Below are 23,902 nucleotides of genomic sequence, written 5' to 3' on the forward strand. Positions count from 1 at the left end.
GAAGCCACATTCAGCAACAACAAAGCTGTTTCTAAAAGGCATCTTAAGGTTTGAAAGAAACAATGATTCAATTCGCTGCAAGCCATTCTGTTTCCCCCACTTGACCCACGTGCCCCCAACAATGATTTTAATTCAATTATCAGCCATATGATAAATATTAACAGAGCCTTTGTACAGTTGAAGCAGAGGCCAGTGGAAATGTTGTAACCCTCAATTGAGAAGAGGAAGCAGATACTCTGCTCTTCTCCACATAATCCACAATTCATTTCAGGCTGTCCTCACCACAGTGAACTCGGTGAACCTAAAAGATATTTCCTTCACTTCAGCTTCACCCCCCCTCTACAGTAACAGTAGTGAGGCTCATTTAGAAGCAGTCGCAGAGGATGTGTTGTTAGCACGTGTTTACTGGGTTACACCCAGCGCTCCTGCCGTGCCAGCATGTCCCGACTTCACCTCTTGACATTTCAGTGGGACCCTGGGATGCAGGTCAGGTGTCTGGGACTGCAGCCCTTTGATCCGTGACGTATAAACTCATCATGACAGATTGAGGGAAAGCATAATGAAAAGAGACACCCTGCTGGAGGCAACCGTTTCACGGTGCCACCAAGACGGGACAGCCTGGCTTATTGCGGCAGAGATTTACAGTACACTGAATTAGAGAGGGTGACGTTGAACTTATATTTCTTTTTTGCTACAGACGTGAGAAAAATAGAACTGCAGCTACAGCTTCAACAAAGTGCTTTGCAATAATATGCATTCCCCTTTACATTTTTCCCGTTTGGTCTCGTCACAGCCACAAGTTTTACCGTTTGTTTGTAGATTTTGTGTTTTAGACCACCTGAAAGTAATGTATCATTGTCAAAGCATATTAATTATGTATGGTTCTAACTTATTTTTACTTTCAGAAATCTGAAAAGTGAGATGTGTGTTCGCTTTTATATACATGATACTAAATAAAAACGTTTTTTAATTAGAACAAAATTTTATTTGTTTTTTTTTTTTTCTTGTGGTTTTTAGACCACTGGAGATATCAGTTTTACAGGTGCTTCTTTATATTTTGCACATAATTTAATCCTACACTTTTAAAATCCGATTGAATTTATTAATCAAAAAACCAACAGTGTTGAATTTTAAAGACAATTGTGGAAATCAACAGCATATCTGGACTAGAAATCAAATAACCTTGATCCTTAAAAAATAAAAGTCTTATACAAAAGTAAAGTGTTTGAGCTCCGAACTTTGTCAAGTACTTGTCTGCCAAAACAGTTTTTTTTTTCTAATTTTGTTTAATATTTAAAACATCTTTCCACTTGCTGCATGGGATATTTTAAACTAAACATAGTAATTGTATTTTTATACTGAATAAAACTATAGTTGTCAAAATTGCATCCCATTTTCAACAATGATCTGCATTTTCCAAAATGCACAGAGCTTCATAGCATTTTGAAAATGTCTCTGACTCTGCATGGAGAGACATAGGGCTGCCTCTCTACGCACCAATGAGAAAGGAGTCTACAGATAAAATTAAACTAAAACAGTTTAATTGTATCCGTTTATTTCTACATAACACCTCTTCTCCTTATTAAAGCATAAAACCTCACCACCTTATAAGACCTTTAGTTTTTTTTTCTACAAGCTCCATTAAGAAAATAACAGCTGTGTCCAACTTAAGAAAAATATTTCATTTTATATTTATTTAGTTGTTTAATCCTGTCATTTATTATAACTGGGTTTAAATGGGGTTAGACGGCTGGATAGGAGAACATTTAATTTCAGTTTCTACTGATGATTTGTTACCTCCTTACAAGCTTTATTGGAGCAGGGCCATTTAACCTATTAATGATTTTACATTCTTTTGTAGCAAATGTTTTCATGTTTTATATCCCCACGCTTATCGGGAAGGCAAAGCCCATACAGCCTGAACATAAAAAAGCATAATCCTAGGAAAAAGCCTCTCCATCATTATCAGAGTATTCATGTGGCACAGGAATTTGACCAAACCAAACTGAAACTAGTACATTTTTGTAGAAGACAACAAAAGCCAAATTAACATCATTACTTGCTTATGCGTCTCTTCCTCGAAAAACATAAAAGGCTCATAGCTCTGCTTTTTGAATTTTTAAAGGAGCAACGGAAAAGTAGGAGCATAGCGGCTTGTAATCTTGAGAAGCAAGTTTTCGCACCGAGAAATGCCGAATATAAAGCTGGTTGTTGCTTCATAGAATTTAAGAAAATAGCTGCAAGCCCACTGTACGCCATCTCAGCAGCACTGCAAGCGTCTGGTCCTCTGGATCTTAACATTAAAACATAAGGCTTACTAATTAAAACTGTTGTATAACTTCAGCTGATATAATATTTGCCCTTTCAGAGAATTTTATATGCAAAACAGTAATTTTACACGCAGCTTAGTGGTCTGTTAAAGCTTAACTTGAATTTCCTGAAAATTTCTCGTGTAGATGTTTGTGATCATATTTGCAGCGAACCTTTTTAATGCAGCTAGACTTTCCCGAATAGACATAACCATTTAACAGTGTCCTCGCTAAAGCTGCCCAAAATTGACAGATAAATCAAATTGGGTTAATTCTATATTTAACACTAAAACAGTCAAAAATATGAACAATCTACACAATTCTTAAACATCTTGTTGAAGCTAAGAGAGGTTTTCTTTTTCCAGAAAACAACCTGGAAACCTGATTAAAATCATCTAAATGGAAGCACCACTCACTCAGTGGGTTATAAGTGTTTGCTTTCTTCTAGGCCTCTCAAAAGACATGAACATATTAAGAAATCCAGATATTGTTGCTATGGTTATCAGTCTAACAGAAAAAGCATTTGATAAACTTCAAGCAAAGGTACCTTATTTTCTGAGAAAAAAACTAATTGTTGCTACAGAGAGGAGAAGAAAAAAACACATACAAGTTGCAGAGGAGTAGAAGGTGCAATTATTTAGAAATTATGAAATGTGGGAACTTTGTCCTAGCACCTTCCCACTCTGCCTGTTTTTTATCACCAGCTATTGCTAAAATGAGATATAATTTAGATTGGGAGGAAGTTTCAGGTGTTGTTTCAGTAAAACAAAATCACTGAGTAAGAAACTAGGTGACAGGATTGCAAAAGAACAGTGGCACATGATCAAAAAGATGTTTAGGGCCGTGCTGTGGTGGCGAAGGGGATAGCGCGACCCACACTTGAAGGCCTTGAGTTCTCGATGCAGCCGTTGTGGGTTCGATTCACGGACCCGTCGACATTTACTGCATGTCTTCCCTCCTCTTCTTCCCCCTTTCCTGTCAGCCTACTTTCAAATAAGGGACACTAGAGACCACAAAAGACCCCCCGAAGGGGAAAGAAATAAAGTCATAATAAACAGCTTTTATTTCCAAAATATATGAACCTTTAATATGACTGATATTTGCCCAGTTTGACTTATGGTACAACAAATATCAGCACTAAGTTCACAGGTTTTATTTTAAATGTTCTGTAATCTAATAAAACATAAATAACATTTATATGAATTGTGATAAATTGGTATATTTAAAAGCCACATATTGTGAATAAAAAGCCTTTAGAACTAGTTTTTTTCAGCTACATTCAGAGTAATAGCTCCAAGTATTCACGACGACAGCCCTTTCCCCCTGATCTGTCACTTTGAATTAATTCGACACACGAGGCTGTGGCGTCAACGAGCGGCCGCTCTTGCATTTTTATATATTCTCATTAAAAAAGTTGTTTTCTATTTACAACAAATCTTGCTCTTCTTGCATTCTCCCACGCCATTATCTGCAAAGGTTCCTTTTACATCAAAAAATGGCACTTCAAAATTACACATCATCTATTAGGACCAACTGAAGGACAAAGTGGGATTTATTTGTCAGACTTTTTGTCACTAAAATATGAGGAAAATTTGCTCTTTATGATTATAATCAGTCTCAGAGAGCATATGCAGATTTTAATGACAGTTTCTGTACTCTGTGTCCTTGCAGGTAAACAGCACCCCAGCTTGTATACGAGGGCTGACAAAAATGCTGTTCTGTCCCTTTTGTCGTGGTATGCCGGGAGTAAAAGCCTGCAAGAATTACTGCCTTAATGTGATGAAGGGCTGCCTGGCAAATCAAGCCGATCTGGATCCCGAGTGGAACCAGTACATCGGTAGGTCAAACTTTGTCTCAGTCATTAACATTTGCACTTCTGTTCTGTTTTTCCCATTTGAGCCAGTTACATGTGTTAATATGCGGACCTGTGGGAGCTTCGCTCTGTACTGTGGTTGTATTTAATAAATGGATGCAGTTGATGCAGAGACAAAGCACAGAGCAGGTGATGCATAACACGAGCTTTGAAGGATGAGACACTTCCTGGATTCAATTTTCACTTTGACAGCTACTATTGTTGCTTCTGTGCTCAATGCTGGCTTTGGTTAATTGCAAATGGGTTATGTGCTTTGAGACTAATGCTTAATAGAAATGACATAAATTCAATGAGAAAGAAAGTAACCACTATTTATTTCAGTAGCACTGAAGTGAAGAAACATAATATTGTTTTAATACGTTTACGGCAACAGCTGCAAAGTGTCTTGAAATAGATTATTGTATGTCATTGGAATTATCTGACAATAAAAAACATTAAAAGAAAAAAGCTTAGGATCTGAACACATTCAGTCAGTTGGGGAAAAATTCCTAACTTCAAGAATATTTCTCAGAAAACCTTTTGTGAAATATCGTTGGTGTATTTGGGACACTTGGATCTCCCAGAATGAGTTGAAGAGTATCACTGAGGTGAGACCTTGTTAGGATTCCTAACTGGACCCCAGTGAAAGATATCCAATTAGAAGAAGGCGATGGATGGAAAAATAATTATACCATCCCAACAGTAATTAGCAAATCACTGTTGCTACAATGTCTTGAACAATTTAAACTGAATAAACATTTTACTGAAATATTTTGTTCAACAGTATCTTTCTTTTGTAAAAGATTTTTTTGTGCTTTCCACTAGTAAAGGTATAACTTGCCAAAACGGTCCTCTATCTTAGCTGCTCTTAAAAATTGTAAAGAGAACATGGCATTCAATGTTTGTTGAGCTTCATAAGTTAGAAAACAGCTAAATATTAATTTCTCCTCACCTAAATGTAACCATATTTCCATAGAAAGCTCTAATTGCAAAATGTATTGAGGAAAATTTGTAACAATTTGGATCTATTTAGATAAACCTGCCTGGAGTACATGAAATAACAGACCCTTTAATTGAAAATATTGTTTATCAGTTCTCAAAAGTAGCTTAAAAATGGCTAAAGGTTTGTCTCTGTTAAGTCTTATCTATATGGGACTCTCACTGTATTAATAACCCTCGGGAAACAGTGTTGGTGCCTGGAACTGAGGATCTTGATGAGATTGAAGGAATCATGAAAAATCACATGAAGATATTGAAAGAAGCCTAAAGCGGTTAACAGCAACACCAAAATGAACATTACTGACTGACTGGCTCAGAGGTCTGACTTCAGCCCCATTAAAAATCTGGAGTATACTGAAGATTAGCTCCTAAGCCTGAAAGACATGAAATCTGAAGAAGCTTGAGAGATTTACACAAGAAGAATGGGCTGGGCTTTGTAAAGACATTGGTCAGAGAGTTTTTGCAAACTACAACCAGTTATCTCAAACTGTTATTAGGCAAAAAGTGAGACATTGCTGACAGTATATATCAGTTACCAAATATGTCGCTTGTTACCAGTTTTCTCAGCTATATATTACTATAGTTGATTCATGTAATTCTGAAACATTTTATTTGTTTTGTATTGTTTATCTTACAATTATTGCAGTTGGTGTTGGGTTGTGCTGTTTGTTTTTACTTTGACATCACACCCATAAATTCAGGCCTGGCCTTCGAGCGAGATGTCAAAAGGTGCTGGTTTTTTTTCTGTCTTTCGTCTCTCAACTCTTTTCTGCATGAAAAGATTTTATTCATGGGATTCTGCTCTCCTGCTGTGCTAAATGGTGACTGATTACAGGGAAGAACTGCACTGCAGGGGAATGTCAAGTAAACTGGAGAGAAGTTCAGAAGAAACCTGTCAGTTCGGGCGTAGAGAATACAAATATACATGTAATATTTATATATTTCAAGAAGATCTGATGGAACATCAAATGATTTTGTCAGATGGCCTTAGCCTGTTGAAGTCTACAAAGAAAAATGTGATTGGGAAGTGGCAAGCTTGAGAATGCCTGGTCGATTGAATTTCCACCTAAAAAATACTATTCTTTTAGCATTTATGACAGTAATTGTTTTGCAACTTTGCAATGATTTATCGGGGGGAAAAAGTTACAAAGCACATTTTTCATTGTCTTATATTTGAATGCTAAGACTTGTTCTCAGAAATGTTCATTTTTAGATTTAATAGTTGTTATATTTTCTGCCTGAGTAGAAATAGGAGTGATTTAAGAAGCTGGAATTTGTTGTTAACTTTACCAGACCTGACATTTGTGCTCCAAAAATGGTTGAAGAGATCTGATTACTGTAAATTATATCAATTTGTCCCTATTGATCCAATATTTATTTAACACACATTTACAGGTGAAATGGGGATTTTAATCAAACTCTCACTAAACTACCAACATTTTAACACACAAGAAACAATAAATGTATATTTGATAAATGTTTGAATGATACCTCCTTACTGTACATACGGCAGCTGCTAAATTATTGAATATTTCTTTGAATAACTGGTATCATGTTTTTTTTTTAGGAATTAGTTACTGTTACTTCCTTTTGGTATGCTTCTGCTGAATTTCGGTCCTTCCAGACTGCTCTGAGAACTTTTTCAGTTTTCCATAGATTTAGTAAGTCTCGCTGGCTTCCCTCAGCTCATGTAATCCCTCACTGACTCATTGATGCCGAGATCAGAGCTCTGTCGGGACCTACCATCTGTTGCAGAATTCATTGTTCTTCTTGTGACTAGAAATAGTTCATTCCTGGCTGCTTGTTTGGGGTCATTTTCATGTTACAGAATAAATTAGGCACAAATCATTTCATGCTTCTGCTTGATGGAATAATATTGGAGCATAAATATTGGAGCAGTGCTGTGCATTGCATGCTAAGTGGTAGGAATTCTCAGGTTGTATTTCACTACTGAAGTGATATTTGATTACTGTGGGAGAAAAGCACGGTAGCAGAGCCCCCATATGTCAGTGTCATGTTTAGCTCATTAAGTGTGCATTAGCAAATTAACACATCAGCCAGATTCATTGCAACATTAGCAACACAGAGCAATCGCACAGTCAGCTACCTGATAGATGGCCTCACACATCTCTAAGCAGTTGGTTGTTGTTGTCCCCTGAGTGTGATTCAGTTTTTTTTCTGCCTGTCCTGATACAAGTTTCAGGTCAGCACTGGTCCATGCTGTCTAATACCTTGGGACGGTATGGACCAGTGAGTCAGAACTAACTCTGAAAGGTGGGAGAACAGCAAAGACTCTGAGCTGATTCTTCTTGAGTTCTGTCATTTCAGGTTAGGCTATATTTTTCTCTATGTATTTAGTAAAAACGGAGGTTTCAGTAGATTTTTAATCAGGTTCTATCTGTGCAGAAATTGCCAAATTTTGAAAAAAATTAGACTTCTCCTCCAAGGTTGAATTACAAAAGAGGAAAAGGTTAAGGAAATTAAGGTGACAGAATCATAAATTCCCTAAATATATTCATGTTGACAGTATATCATAGTCAACTTCATTTTCATAGAATAATTCAGCAGCCTTAGAAGTTTTGCACATTTCTCAACATCTTACACACCTCTTTGATGCCTTTGCAAGTTTTGTTGCTGTCATGTTGTTTGCTGAGAAAAATCAGGTAATATCACAACATGGGAGACGGCACACATCTGGCAGCAACTCATTGATCCTACTTTAAAAACAAATCCTGGGGTCCCAAGAGGCTCGCAGTTCAGTAGGCTGATTCATGTTTTTGCCACAGCCATTTTTATGTGGAGGAAAAAAAATATTCTCATATGGGACATTTAAGCACAAAACAGATTTAGATAAATTCTAATTCTGATTGGTTGATAGGAGGTTTCATTATGCTTTTTTAAAATAAACCTCTCACACTCCACAACATAAATAAGGCTTCTGAAAAATGTGAGTACCTTGGCTGCAGTTTTTGCCCTCTCTTACTTTTCACTGAAAGGTGACTGGAAAATTGTTCTTTCCGACTCCCCCTTTCCTGAGCCAATTACCACTGAGGTCTCTGTAGACCAGCCAGCAGGAGGTGCTGGTATTAGCTTGAACATGTGTTTCACAGTACTTGGCCTACAGTGTTATCCACTCCACTTGCTCAATGCTAGTGTTAAGTAATAATTAGAAAAAGCTCAAGTGTTTCCACTAACTTCCTTCACTAACATACCACAGAGAAATTGTTACCATGAGAACCAGTTTCAGTGCATCTGGAACGTAACCAAAGTACTTCATGTTTTTCTTCCCCACACAACCTCGTAAAAACTGGGTAAAAATAGACTGGAAAAATGTTGATCTGGTCATATGGGTATTAATAGCACCAAGATGCTATGGTCTAATTGTGACATAAAAATCATGAAATCATGTATTCTGACTTGTATAAACACTACAGCTTGGTGCTAGAACCAGAAGCTAGTGGGGTGTATTTCTGTGGGTCACTTTGGGCCTTTTAGTACCAGCTGAGCATGCCAACCTAGGCATTGTTGATGATCATGCCCGTCTCGTGTCTCATACCACCTTGCATAAATATTTGGATTAATACTTTCAACAGGTTGCTGCACTATGTCAAAAGGCCTAAATAATCTCAAACTGGTATGGATGAAGAAAAAAAAACCAAAACAGTTACACAAAAGTGATTCACTGTAAAGATTGTCTATAGTGTGTTTTGTTGCAACCTGAAGTGTGAAATAAACTTCAGTGGAGTTTGAAAACAAAATATGTGTAGGTTTATGTCTGGTTGAGCGATGTGTGTGCCCAGTTAATTTTTTCTTCTTTTTTTGGGTGGGTAGGGTTTATTGTAATCCATAGGGGAGCCCAGAAAACCTTTGGGAACCACTGATATAGACCATAGTCTCTGGCATCTTGTTAAATCTATTCGGTGAATAACTGAGATACTTCTAAACTATAAAAAGTGACCATCCCAGTACAGCAAGATTTACTCAATAAAGTGTCTGGAAAGGGACTGTGTTATTAATACCAGCTTGCATTTTTACTTTGCCTCTAATACATTGAAGCATATGCACATGAACAGTATGCGCCCTGAAATTGATTCACACTCCCTATGATTCCTTTAGCTTTAAGTATTCAAACTCAAACATTGGGTTGGGTTGCAACCTTCAATATCTTCAAGTGTTTTGTTCAAACGCAGATGTATTCAGAAATGTTTACGTTTATTCCAGTGAAAAGTAATAAAGAATTAATTTTGAAACTTTTGCATTACTGCCATTAATCCTGAGCACTGCTCTTTTTGTCTTTATGAGCACACTTGTCAATTGGATTATTGTTCCCTGGTGCAGAGGAAATGTCAGTTCTATATGTCTTGGCTCTGGCATTTTATGCTCATTACAGGCTGAATGATTTTCAATTAACTTGAGATCTAAGCACTAAAAAGCTTTGACTTGGCTGCAGGTGTTAAATTGCTAGGGAAACCTGTTTTACAAAGACAGACAAATTAAAGCTATATAGAAATGCCATTTAACTGAGCTGCATGCCGATACAAATCGTACTGCATAAAGTCCATTTTATGAGGCTTGAAATACCCAAAGGAATAGTCATACAAGGTACAGTGCACTATATTACGGTAGTTTTTATTTTCTTTGTGTATGTCAAGGTTAACATCATATATCAGCCCCACTGACCAGAGAAGCAGAGATGTTTGGAAGATTAAAATTCATCCAGTCTCTCAGAGGAGCATTCCCTCTCTAATGTTGCAGAAGATAACACCCTCTTGTTAGAAAAATTCAAAAATATGAGAGAACCTGAACAAAAAAAATTATGCCAATGCACATTAAAGCAAAGCTGTAACTCACCTCATCTGTAATAAGACTGTTGTGCTGAAAGAGGCTGGCATAGCCAGAGGCAAACTAAGACATATGTAGTATAAAAGCATGAGTTTTCTTCAGAAATGGAACAAAAAATAAATAAATCAGAAATGCCTGAAAATATATTCTACTTCTGGATTATGGGGAAACACAAGTGCACTACTCCGCCTTTTCATTTCTATGTTTCAGTTTTATGTTTGGCTCTGTTTCTTCTTAAGACCCTTTTACATAAAGGGCAGAAAATGTCCTTAGACCAAATTTTCACTTCTGGTTTTATTGAGTTGCTTATATTTTTACTATACTTTTTTTCTTTTTTCTTTTTTTTTTTTTTGCTAGTAATACCATTTTTCCTAATGGACATTTTAAAGAGCAGTTTAACGCCAAAAATGCTACTGTAAATTCTCTAAAAATACTATTCAAAAACTACACTTGTGACTAATGTATGTACTGGTTTTACATTCAGTCAGCTTACGCATAACAAGGAGGTTATTTGGGTTACAGTCCAGTAGTGATGTTTGAATAAATATCTTACAAAAACAAATGATTTTATTAAATTAGTAGTCATTTTACATGGTTCTATTGATATTTTGAGATGTGCCTGTCTCATGATCTATCAGAAACAAACGTTTTCAAGTATAAAAAATGTATGCTTCATGATATCGGTCATGCATCATGATAACATAGAAAAAGCCTAAACACATTTTTAAAGCCATTCTGTGATGTTCACTTTGTTACTTTATATTGTTTTGAAAAAATCCAGCCTGAATTACTAAGGAAAAGCACTCTGCTGAGTAGCCAGTAACTAATCCATTTTTTCCCACAGGAGGACATAATCCTTGCTGACCTACCCTGAAACTTGCTTAGTGTATAAAATATTGAAACAAAGTTTCAAGCTGTAGCGCTAATTTTGAGTGTATTTGCAATTAATATACAGTCCCCCTTTACATTACCCTATTATATAGAATAAACATGCATTGCAAAAAGTAAGCCATATTGAATTTGATGCAATTAAAATGGGATTAGATTCTTATTAGATTAATTAATTATTATTATGAACAGCTGTCCATCTGTGGGCCATCTCTGAATGTGATCAGAATTCCCATGCTTATGTACAGCTAAGTCCTCTGGGTATCCAGTCTATGGATATCTTTTATGCTCATCGCTCAGATAATGTATTCCTGTTTCTTTCATCAGTTCAACATCTGTGTTGTTTTTCTTGAAAAAAAATCATTGTTTTAACCATTGTTTTTGTTATTTGCCACCCTCCTTCCTCCTGTATGGCCTTCTACCTTCCAGGCGGTTTGCATATCAATCACAAGGACTGGTGAAAAATATTGTCTTCTGCAGTTTTGACTTTTATTTGTCATAAATTTTTTTTCTGCTGACAAGTTTTTGATTCTTGTGACGATTTTTTTTCTCCATCTGGCACGCTCACAGTCCTTTGAAAGTCTGAAGTGAACTGGTTGACTCTGCCTGCCTTTAATATGCTTGTATATTTTTTTTCCTGTCTTGTTGCGCTGGTGTTTACAGGCTTTTATTATTTCCCCCAGAGAGGCATGTCACCACTGGAAGCAATCTGCATCGATTCTATCTGCTCATTTCTTCTTAATTAGCTGATTTGTTTCACTTGGTAACTGGATCCTCCTGCAACCTGTTTATTTAATTTCAAGGCAGCAAAACCTTCCCTTTGTGGAAACTAATCCTCATGAATAAAGCATTGGCAACAAAGGATCACTTAGCTCTCTGTAACTGGTCAGTCAATGGCTGAAACTCAGACGGCACAAATAGCTTCTGCTTACAAGGGTGCTGGAATGTTTACAATTTTATGCTATGAATGAAAAATCGAATTTCTCTAAATCCCATCCTCTTCACCATGAGGATGTAAACCTGTCTTACACAGATAGATTGATGCTGGTTAAGTGCATCTTAACATTCTTTCTCAATGGGTCCTAGCTGTCTTGGGACAAAAATAAATATTTGTTTGAAAGTGATTTCTGACAAGAATGTAAAACTGTACAATTTAGCCAATTCCCATGCCGAATTTCTAATAATAATTAAAGTTTACAGATGACCTTATTTGTACATATTTCTTTGTTAGGATTAGTTGTTAGATAACTATTTGAAAAAACATGTATTAACTCATATTTACATGCTTTTTGCTACAAAGAAGCCTCACTGTAATATTTAAAGATTACTTTAACCCTGAACCTAACAGAGGTATGAAAAATTTGGAGCTGAACTATAACTCTATAGTTTGTACGGTTTAATTGGTTTTTTACTTAACATCTCTGTAGAGCATCAGAACAAATACTAAAATCTGCATATTTTTATATAATTCCCTTCATCAGCTATTTACCGTTGATCATACAAAGAAAAATCATGCCACAGTTTACATATGATCAATGTGAATTGAGTTTGTAACTTTTATAAAAACAGATTTTCAATGATGTTGACATTTATTGATACTGTGCTCTTTTAGCTAGTGAAATAACCACATATTAAGAAATGTTTCTCAATTCACCTACCTGTGAAATATATGGTTCTCTTCTCGTAGCTTTGATTACATAACTTGATCATCCATTAAATATAAGATAATTTTCTCATGCTTTATTTTTGTGGAGAGTGTCTAATACTACTTGCTAATACAGAGTGCAAGGTTAGTCCAGAGGCTTGCATCTAAAGACAGCTTAAAATTCAGCAAACATAAGCAAGATGGCATCTGCTTTATGTGCTGAATATCAAACAAGTTTTAGTAAATGAACAATATACCTGTAATAAACAAAGAAGCATATCAGAGATAGAATAGATGTATATTTCAAGGAGAAGTGAAAAATTTAATTTATTTTATGTTTTTTTGTTGTTGTTGTTGATTACATTTATCTTCTAACATATGGAGTCATTTATTTACTATATATGATACAAAGAAAAATGGTAAACAAACATTTTTGGTAGTGATTAATTATTCCAAATTGTTTTTTTAGCTCCTACAAATTATATTTTTGGGCTTAGCTGTAGTAATTCAACATTTTCAACACTATTGCACGGGGAAAAAAAGTAAAGCCATTCCTGTCAGCAGTCAGTGTCTGAACCTCTATGAAATCCTGAACAGCTCATTAGTGCGCCATGCTGCCTCATATGATTAGCGATGAAGACCTCTTCTGATGCTGCGTTAGTTTTTGACTTTACATTACAAGTCACACTTTTGCTGTATGCGCTGGGTTTCTCCCGTTCAAAGATTTAAGAGAACAACAAAACAATAACAATTAGTCTTCAAGGAAGGTTCTAGAAACCTTTTTCCTTGAAGTCAGCCACGATTTCAGCTTATTGTGTAACCATGCCGTAACCAAAATTTACAAAGCTACAGAAATAAAATAGTGATTTTTAAAAGATTTTACTTATTCTGCTCAGTACCAAATCTTGATCTGGCATCATGCTGATATTGATTTATTTATCATCTGGAATAAAAGAAGACTTTACCCCGGTGCTCTCTGGTCCAGTCCTCATATTTTGTGCACAATCTTTGCTTGATGTGTTTTTTATTTATTTATTTTATTTTTTCAGAGATGTGACTCCTTTTCTATCCCTGCTCACGCCATGCCAGTATGCATGTTTCTTTACAATTTTTATTTAACCAGGAATAGCTCATTGAGATTATAGATCTCTTTTCCAGGCGAGTCCTGGCCAATAAAAGTTTTCAAAGTTCTCTGCCTCACTGTGCAAACTGAATCATTCACACCTTTCTCCTTCCATTCTGGAGCTAACTCTGCTCTAGTGACAGCCCTGTATATTATCTGAAACTTCTTTAAAGCTTTCTTGGGAATGCTTATGCTTTCTCTACTGAAATTGAACCTTTCTACTTGAAGTCAGCCACAATTAAGTAAATATATAATTGGATATGATCTTATTAGCAGCCTAAGAAGCTATTTAATGCTTTATTGTTAATTTCATCCATCCTGTTCTTCAAATTCAGTTCAAATAACATCAGCTAGCCACCTTTTCTTTGTTAACACTTTGCCCTACGCCAGGCATGATGAATCATGTAATAGCACGGCTAAAATACAGTGCAAATTAGGTGTTTGGGCTCCAGTTAACTTTTATTACTCATGCAAATATTTTCTTCTGAATACTCTTCATGGCGAGTTATGGTGGCCAATTCACAGTACCACCATCAAGCCTGACACTCAAAACTTTGTGAAAATAAGTTACTAATAAACACTCGCTCAGGTTGTGGCCATAACTGTTGATATTTTTTGAATGACTGCACCATGAAGCATTATTTACATCACTTTCTTTTCTAAATGAGTGTTACCTTTTTAGCACCACAGTAATATTTCTTTCTAACAAAGGCTTTTTGTCGGCTTCATTTACACTTGATTGTACAGGTTCTTGACACATAAGCAGCTTTCCTCACACAGGGCTGGTACAACAAAATGGCCGTCAGCCACAAATCCAGGGAAAAGTGTGAATATGTATTGGTAATATTTTCGGTTGAATCATATTTTCAAACCACATCTATTGAGGGCCACATAAAGATAATTACAAAGCCGGCCTTCCACCACCTGAAGAACATTTCCAGAATTAGAGGACTAATTTCTCACTAAGATCCAGAGAAACGTATCCATGTGTTTATCTTTAGTTGGAGTAATTACTGCAACAGTGTCTTCACAGGTCTGCCTAAAAAATGTATCCTCCATGCAGCTGCTCACGTTCTGACGTAGAACCAAACTTGAAGAAGCGGCATTCATCTTGTATGCACCACAAATCTGGAACAAACTACTGGAAAATTATAAAACAGCAGAAACACTGAGTTCTTTTAAATCAAGAATAACAACCCACCTGCTTTGAGTTGTTTTTGTACCATAATAAATGAAACACTAACCAACATTTTGATGTGTACTTGACAGGCCTTGGAAAAATTATGTTTCAGTTGTTTATTTTTGTGTTTTTATGATGTAAAGCACTTTGAATTACCTTGTTGCTGAAATGTGCTATACAAACAAAATTTGATTTGATCTATTTTAACAACTTTTATACTGCTGAAAAGGCGCTCTTTTTTGTGTGGCTCGTTGTAAGCACAGAGTTTATGAGAGCCTGGCACTGCTTAATTAGTTTCTCCAATATCAGCCAACAGTGTCTGTTACACATCTGAAACGTGTCTTCAACTTCTTACAAAGCTTTGATATCCTGACTATAATTAACCCAGTTTTAGCCTAAATGTGTTCTCAGAGTTAATTTATTCATATTATTAACCCAAAACCCTTCTGTGGATTTCCATTATTCACTCTCTGTTTATAGGGATTCTGAGTAAAAGAGTATTTAAATAGTAAATGGACTTTCCAGTCATACTTGCCACCCAAAGTGCTTTAAAATTCAATACAATTTACTCTCCTAACTGTGCACACATTAATCCGCTGATATGCAGATCGGCAGGCAACTTTTCTAGGTAGTTCAGTTTTTAGGAAGGAAGTAAAAAACTAGAGCAGGGATTTGGCAAATCAGGATCTGGAATTGTTTGTTTTAGTTTCAACTAAAGACAGGTTAGACTACAGATTAGTAGGCAGACAGACAGTTTACAGCTATCCATATAGGATAGTGGTAATTGGAGTTTTTTTTTTTTTTGTAGGAGTGGTAGTAGGACTTGTTTTCATAATAGTAGTAACACTAGCTGTAATTGTAGTTGTTGGACTGGTTGTAGTACTAATACAGGTGATATTTCTCACTAGTTACAGCTACAGTTTCAATATTTGTGTTGCTAAATGTCGTTGTAGTACATGTCACAGTAACAGCAGTGTTAATAGTACCAATATTGGTTGTAGTATTGGTATTCACAGCAGTAGAAGTAGTAAAAGTAGTTATTGTAAATTAGCAATTGCAGGAGCAGTACTAATTTCAATAGTAATACTAATTGTAGTAATGTCATTCACAGTAGCAGAACTCTTTGGATTAGTAATCACAGTAACAGTATTAATGGTAGTGATGCTATTTGCTGTATTAGTTGCAGGTGTTATAGTAGTAGCACCAATACTAACTGTTTTATTAGTAAAAGCATTTGTTGGCAATATTTGTTTCTATTTACTATCTGTGACCACATCAATGTTATTTGTTTATGGTGACCTTGTAAACACTAACATTTTTCCTTCCCTTCTTTGTTGGTCTGTCTCACAGCACTATTAGTTAGTCGAGTGAACTACAGATGAGCAATGCTTTGCAGAATCAGAATTACATTGGAGGCCATTTTTCATTCTGCTAAACTCTTTGCAGCCAAAGAGCCATAAATGGGCCTCTTTATGTTCCTTATTTGTCCTTGTCTACTGGAGGTTACCGCTGGCTGACATAGACTGAATTTAAGTGGACATCAATCTCGATAAAGAGGCAGAGCCCAGAGTAATATTACCTTCTCCATTTTTTTTCACAGTCCTTTCACAGCAAGACAGAACAAATAAGGTTGTTTCATATCATGAACTTAAATATTAAGGTTTAAAACTAACCATTTTCCCTGCTGTAATTTTACGTCTTGTTACTTTTAGTCTCCATATTTAAATATTAATATTTATTTAATAAATATTAATATTTATTAAATAAATATTTAATAAATATTTATTTATTAAATATTTATTAAATATTTAATAAATAGTTTTAAACCTTATTAAAGGTTTAAAACTAACCATTTTCCCTGCTGTAATTTTACGTCTTGTTACTTTTAGTCTCCATATTTCTATCCAGTAAGTCCAATTTGTTTCAAAAAACCTTCAGTCCAAAATGGGACAAAATGTGTCTAGTTGCAATGGCTGTGTCATGTTGATAACAAGATTCCCTCTGTCTGCCCAGTGGCCTATCTAAGCTCTGCAAAAGTGACGCAGTAAAAATTTGTCTCAGTGTGTCACCGGTGCCACAGCGGACTGGACTTCATGTACTCCACATAAATGAGAGTCATTAATTCTTCAAGTAGGTAGTTTTCAAATGCAATGCAGGAGTACCTCTCCCATGGGAACAAGCCAACCCAATCGTCTCTTATTCTTATTCCCCTGCTTTTCTCTTTGCCTTGTCTTTTCTTTCTGACATATCTATATGCTTTCCTTCAGCCGAGTAGTTTCATCTGTCTTTTGAATTACTGATAAGTCTCTAGTGGTTGGAAAGATTACCAGAATCTCTTACTTTTTCACTATCTTTGATTGTAAAATCTACATTTCTTTTCTTGCTTGTTTCAGTGTGTTATGATCAGCTAAAATTAAGAACTAGGCATCAATAATGAATTCAAGTTCATTTAATTCTAAAGTGGAGCTCTGAAACAACAGTACATTTAAAAGTTAAAAATATTATCTTAGCAAATGAAACATCTCAGCTGTCTGGTCAAGAGGGTCATAAGAGATTCTGTTAGCCTTCATTTAAAACACCATAAAATCCTAAGAAGGGTAAAAATAATAATGTTAATTTCCAGGTTATTATGTGATGCAGTATGGAGAAAAATATTTTCCTTTTTGAAAATCTTTTGATTGGAGGAATCATGTCAGAAGATCAAAATCAGTAAGTTGGATTTAATGTGCCACTGCAGATTGTTGACAGTGGAAAGACGCATCTTTAATTGATTAATTTCAAGATTAAAAAGCACTGATTGAAGTTAAAAACATATCAGATTGTTTTACACTGTACAAACTGATAATTGTATTAGAAACCAAAACACTTGTGCAGAATTAAATTCAGAAAATTTAACTTGATAAAGGAAAAAAGGGGTCTAGATTTATATCACGGGATGCTGGCTGTGTACACACTTCCTGCCTATTCCTCCCACTCTACCTCGCCTCCCCTTGATTCTTCGTCTCACCCTCACCACAGCAAGTGAGGCAGAGATTCCACAGTGTGTCTCATCCATCTTGCACAGTATGTAAAGACAGCAGCGCAGGAGGTTGCTTTTTCTTTTTTCCTTCTCAGGCTGGAAAGTTACCTGCAGATTCCAACATATGGATTTTTTTTTTTTTTGTGGAAACTGTGAAACAAAAATTTCTCAACTTTTACCAATCTATACTTTACATACATATGGGTGGACTTTCCACTAATCGCATACTACCTCATTTAAATGGAGTCTAATGGCACTTGTGTTTTTGTTTGGTTTGCACACATTTGGCATCCAGAAACAGTTTTGTTTGCTCAGCGGAGCTGTCAGCCTTAACAGACATGCTCCTCCCTGCTTTCTGATTGTAGTTTCTCATCATTCATACCTTAATTAGAGAATGTAGGATGCATTTATCTTTTCATTAGTTTGGAATCATTTTATTTTTTTCTAAATATTGTCGCATCCTCGTACAGGTAACCATACCTACTGCAAATTGGTGCTTGATATATTCTGAAATGCAATTTATTTGATAGTCTAATTCAGGTGTCCACCTACTGTTCTTGAAAATTGCTTCTTAAGAATCGTGGTACAGTGCAAGCCACACAATTAGTACTGACGTAATTGGCATATTAAGATCCTTGCAAGTATCACAGGCTGTTTGCAAATCACAGTGTAAACAAACAGAAGAGCTTTTTCAAAGGCTCTGAATCCAGCATAATTAGAAAAGAAATGGAGCCAGAGCCAAATGGTTTTTTTTGTTGTTTTTTTCAAACCCTTTTATCTGACATTCACTGTTCTTGGAAAAAATGAAAATTTGAACAGCTCTTTCTGTTTCTTTCTGTTTGTTCATGTACGATCTTGCTACCTTATCTTGTTTTCTTTTTCTAATTAAAGCGTATTAAGATCCTATCTTTTTTGTGTACAAGGGTGGGGTAACTAAAGTTGCAAACTTTTAAGTGAACTAGCCTCCATTTTTGGTTTGTGTGCAGAATAAATAAACAGCCAAGGAAGGCAGAGGCATCAAGTTAGAAGTCATTGTTTCCGTAGTGTCCAAATGACAGGATGACCTTGTTTAGTTACAAGGTAATTTTTAGTCATTATGACAGCCTGCTGGTGAGGTCCTGTCCTGGGAGGTCTGTGGACAGAGAAACATGTCTCTGCTTCCAGATCTGGAAATTACTCAGTGGGGAGTTGGTGGTTTGGTGATGTCTTGTTCCCCACTCATGACTTTCAAACTCAGATCTGCCACTGTAGAGAACATTTCACATTAATACTTGGAGTATTTGGGTTTTGTTGTACTGTGGCAAGAGACTACCTATGAGTTTATATATATATATATATATATATATATATATATATATATATATATATATATATATATATATATATATATATATAAATCATGATTAAAAGCACCTTAATTCTGTTTATTGCGACTCACTCAACTAGCCTTGTGCAAAATCAAGCTAATTTGAAATGCATTCTGTTCACATCTTTTCAGGATTATGAATGCAACATGCTTTTTAAAGCTGTCATTGATGATGCATGACAGAGATGGGAGGTAATGAGAAGAGCCGCGTGTTTTACAAGCCCTTCCGGCTTTTGTCCAGACAATTTAATAAACCTCTATCCTTCCTGCAGCAGATGTGCTGGGCTTTCTTTCTTTCTTTTTTTTAATTGAATCAACGACTCATCAGCACTTTCTGCTGTTTGTTTACTTGATCAAGTGGATCTGCATAAAAATTCAATTTGCATCAAAAAGCAGTCATGATTGTAAAGAGAGAGGGGGGAACAAGAAGTAATATTTTTGGCTGTTTGTCATACTGGTTTATTTGAAATAGCCTCCAGCTGTATGAGAGTACTAACCTCAAACCTGTTCAAGCAAACAAATCCTTACATTTTAGATCCTTTATGCATATGACTGTTATTTTGGGAGGATGGTAAGCGGAAAACCTTTGCTGGTAGAAAGCCAGTTTTGTTTGCAATTTGCCACAAAATGAGATCAAAACTACTTTTCTGGCTTGCATGTAAAATATTTTGTTTGGTTGAAAACTCATCATAATCTTTGCTGTGAATCTTGGTGTTGGCACCGCTATGTTGCTGGGAAGCTTTTACTTTAGCAGGAACAGCAAAACTGGTCAGAGTTGAAGGGGGTAAGGGAGAGAAAAAGTAGACAGATCTAAATGGAGCAAATCTGTTAGAAATCTTTCCAGCTTTATTCAAAGAAGAGCGGAAACATGAAACCTATTCATTTGGCTGACAAATGTTCATGTTTTAGTAATTTGAGTCAAATATGTGGTGTTTATCTTGATCAATAGCTTGTTTTATCTATTTATGAATAGTTCTGTATACCACATTATTTAATTCCATATGTAGGAATTAAAACATTTCTACAAAAAGCAGAAGCAGACTTTTTCCAACTTTTTCTTTTTTTTCCCCCAGTGTAAGCTAATGGAGCTCAACACATCTGCAGCTTGAGAACCCACCAGAGGCTTGGGAAGACAATAAAAAGAAAGCTTATTAACAAATTTCATAACCTTTGCTCTGCTTGAAAAGCACTTTTCAGATCGGGGCAGGACAAATTCACATAAAATAAATCCAACTAATTATGCTAGGGTTGTAGAAATAAAGAGAAAGGCAATTTACATAACTGAGATGAAACTCACCCTGATAGCATTGTCTTTGGGGACTCACATGAAACCATTTTCCCTCGTCGTTTTCCAGAATAGTTGTTTTTTTCCCCTCATGATAGCGATAGTGGACTGCTTAACACTCTTATGCCAAATTGCAAAAGTATTAATTTGTATTTATTTTATTTTCCTCATTACACACAATAAAACCAAAAATAATCATAGTTATAGGGCATTATGTGATAGATAAACTCAGAGAAATTCACAACTATGCAGTAGAATAGAATAAATAAAAATCTGACATGTGCTGTGCATTTGAATTCTGACCCTTTTGCCCTGAGATTCAGTGCAACCAGTTGCCCGTGGAAGTCTTTTAATTTGTCAATAAACTATCCATCCAGGACAAATACAGTTTTTCTGTGAAAGCCTCAGAGAGTTATTGGAAAAAAACTGGATGGCAAACAGCATCATGAAGACAAAGGGATGTTGTAGAAACATTAGGGGTGAGGTTCTGGAAAGTTTGACGCAGAATTGGATGAAATAAAAACAATTTCTCCAGCTTGAAACATTTAATAGAGCATCTACTGAGACATTGTGGTCCGCCTACACTAAAATGCTAGGCAAGGAGACCATAAATAAGGAATTCTGAGCAATCTAGAGAGATCCAAAGGTCAGTTGTGATGCTCTGCAGGGTCAAATATTACCAAAGCTACTAATAAATCTGGCTGGGAGAGCTATTATATGAATACTTCTGTTGACACAAAGCCGTAAAGAATTTGGTTTAAAGTTTTACCACAAGTTGGGGACAGAGCATACATTCGGAAGAAGGCGTCATGTTCAGGCGAGACCAAAATTAAACTGTTTGGTTTACATGCAGCGCGCTATGAGTGCCGGTATGCTACTGCTGCGCACCACCCTGAATGCACTGTACTCGCTCTCAAACAACCCTAAACTTTCAGGCTGAGTTGCAGTGAGATGGTTTAGACAGAACACTGGTCAGATGCTAAAATGACCCTGTCCAAGTCCAGACTTTTAATTAAATTGAGTCAGCGGTGGCAAGACTTGTGTTCCCAAATAGAAAATCAAAATCTGATCTGGCTGAGCTTTTACTGCTTTGCATTGAAAAATGCCAAACAATTTCAGTCTTTGTGTGTGCAAAACTGGTAGAGACGCCTCCAAAAGTAAAAGGTGGATTTTTATTTCAGAATAATTTTATAACTTTGTCCTCTTCTTCCTGCTACTTTTCACAACATTCCAATAAAAATACCTTCAAACTTGTGGGATCCTGCAAAACACGGTCTCTGTTCCATTACATCAATCCTTTTATCACTTCCGTTACTAATCTTATGTGTGTCAGTCCACACCCTTTGTCTCATCCCTCTAACCTGTTTTTTTTTTTTTTTTTTTTTTCCCCCACTGTGACAGATGCCATGCTGCTGGTGGCGCAGAGGCTAGAAGGGCCTTTCAACATTGAATCCGTCATGGATCCTATTGATGTCAAGATTTCAGAGGCCATCATGAATATGCAAGATAACAGTGCCCAGGTTTCTTTCAGGGTAAGTCAGATATACTCCACAGAAGAATAGACGCTGCACCGTACACATTCTAATGAGGTCCGCTCATACTTTCTCAACAAAAAAAGCAGCTTGCTCGTCATACTAGGCTGTGTCTAAGGTGTGTACAACACATTCTAATTATGCCAATTTAGGTTCTGAATTATATGTTTCACATTGGTCAGATAATCATAGTTTAGCTAACAGTATTTAATGTGTTTCCTGTGTTTTACTGCATTTCTCCTTGCCCACAAAACTGCAGTTAGGAAGGGAAAAAATGTAGGTGGTTGTGAGGAATATTTTTTCTGCCTACCACCGATTTAGATACCAGTCCCCATTCAGAGCTCAACGCTCTGTTGGCTGCCTCATTCAACAGATGCAGTTTTGTTGACGGTTTAACTAGATCTGTGGTGTTTTCCCCAAAGCCTGTAAAAACTAAGCCATTCCAGCTTAAATAGCATTGACCGCAGCTCTTAACTCTCTGACTTATCAGTGTGGTTACCTCAGCTTTGACACATAGCACTGTCACTCTGGTGGTGTGGACTGAATGATTCAGGAGTCTTTAAAAAATGCTGCATGTTTTCTCCTATTTTCAGCATCCACAGCCATTCAGACCACTGCCAGCTGTGTGCCTGTGTATTTGTAATTGCAGGTTTTCCAAGGCTGTGGCCAGCCGAAACTTGCGGAAATCTCGAGGTCTGCTCGTGATACTTCGGATGTGTTCAAAGCCCGCTTCAGACCCTACAACCCAGAGGAGCCGCCCACCACTGCAGCTGGCACGAGCTTGGACAGGCTGGTAAGGACATGAGGTGAAACACTGTCGTTTTCAACCAGAACATCGTAAACATCATTTGTCTTTCTGCCTCGACACTGTTGATGAAAGCAGGCGATTTACCATCGTAAGCCCTTGGAGCCGGAAATTAATTATTTTTACTTGTCCTCTGTTCATCCCCATCTATTGATTTTTGTTTAACAAACCAACAGCTTTACCCCGAGAGGGCAGCCAAGAGTGGGATGTGATCTGTGCCCTTCTTGTGAATGTGTACTTTGCAAACAGAAGAGAGAAGGATAAACAATGATGGATAGATTTTGTGAGGTTGACCAAAACATTTCTTGCCTTAGAACATAGCTCTATTTCCAGTCAGATTGTTTCCGTGTTTGTTGATCTTGATGTTGTTACTGGAGTATCCATCTCAAGTAACCTTGCAATCTAAAATGTTGAGTCACGTCAAAGGTTAACAAGAGGATTGGAGTCCAATTTAGCTTTGACAAAGCTCCCATCTCCAGGCTTAATGCAACCCATACTTTGTCAACTCCTTTCAAATGTTCAGTATTGGTGCCTGTAGATGTTCACAGAGCCTTAAAGTTTTCAAACCCCCTTTCCACTTTTGTCACTTTCTAACATATTAATATTTTAAGCATTTTCAAACAAATCACTGAACATTTACAAAGTGATAAAAACAACTCCAGTTAAAAACAGAAATAAAAACAAGATAGGAAAACAAAACAAGGAAATAGAAATGAAAACATATAGGACCGAGTGAACAAGTGGATTTCTCACTTCACTTTAAAACTCTCCAGAGAACATGCAACCACAAGTCTGGTAAAAACCAGACCCTTGTCCTATGCGATTTGCTTTGTGCAGAGGGTTTCTTGGAGGCGTGGACTCTATTGATGTTTTAAATTTAACCCTAAAGTTGGAAGGAGTTTTGGAAAATATGGTTGGAATTAGGGTTTAGGCCAATTAAGTAATGTGTTTTATGTAGAAATTTTATTTAGTGGTATCAGATTAAAAGGGGCTAAATACAAATTAATGACTTCTTTGTAAGAAATCTTGAAAATTGTGTATCTTTGTTTTTCCTATT

The 23,902-nt window shown here is 36.3% G+C and overlaps 1 protein-coding gene across 2 annotated transcripts in view; it reads left to right on the top strand.

The window, feature by feature from the left end:
- Positions 1–23,902, top strand: part of LOC122840049 (glypican-6-like) — a 92,826-nt gene that overhangs the window by 40,475 nt on the left and 28,449 nt on the right. For both annotated transcript variants that reach the window (XM_044132169.1, XM_044132170.1), the window contains exons 4-6: positions 3,981–4,146; positions 21,910–22,040; positions 22,690–22,833. In XM_044132169.1, the coding sequence (XP_043988104.1) occupies positions 3,981–4,146; positions 21,910–22,040; positions 22,690–22,833 (441 nt within the window). The remainder of the gene's footprint in view (positions 1–3,980; positions 4,147–21,909; positions 22,041–22,689; positions 22,834–23,902) is intronic.

This window comes from Gambusia affinis, linkage group LG11, assembly GCF_019740435.1.
Source record: "Gambusia affinis linkage group LG11, SWU_Gaff_1.0, whole genome shotgun sequence".
Classification (NCBI taxonomy): domain Eukaryota; kingdom Metazoa; phylum Chordata; class Actinopteri; order Cyprinodontiformes; family Poeciliidae; genus Gambusia; species Gambusia affinis.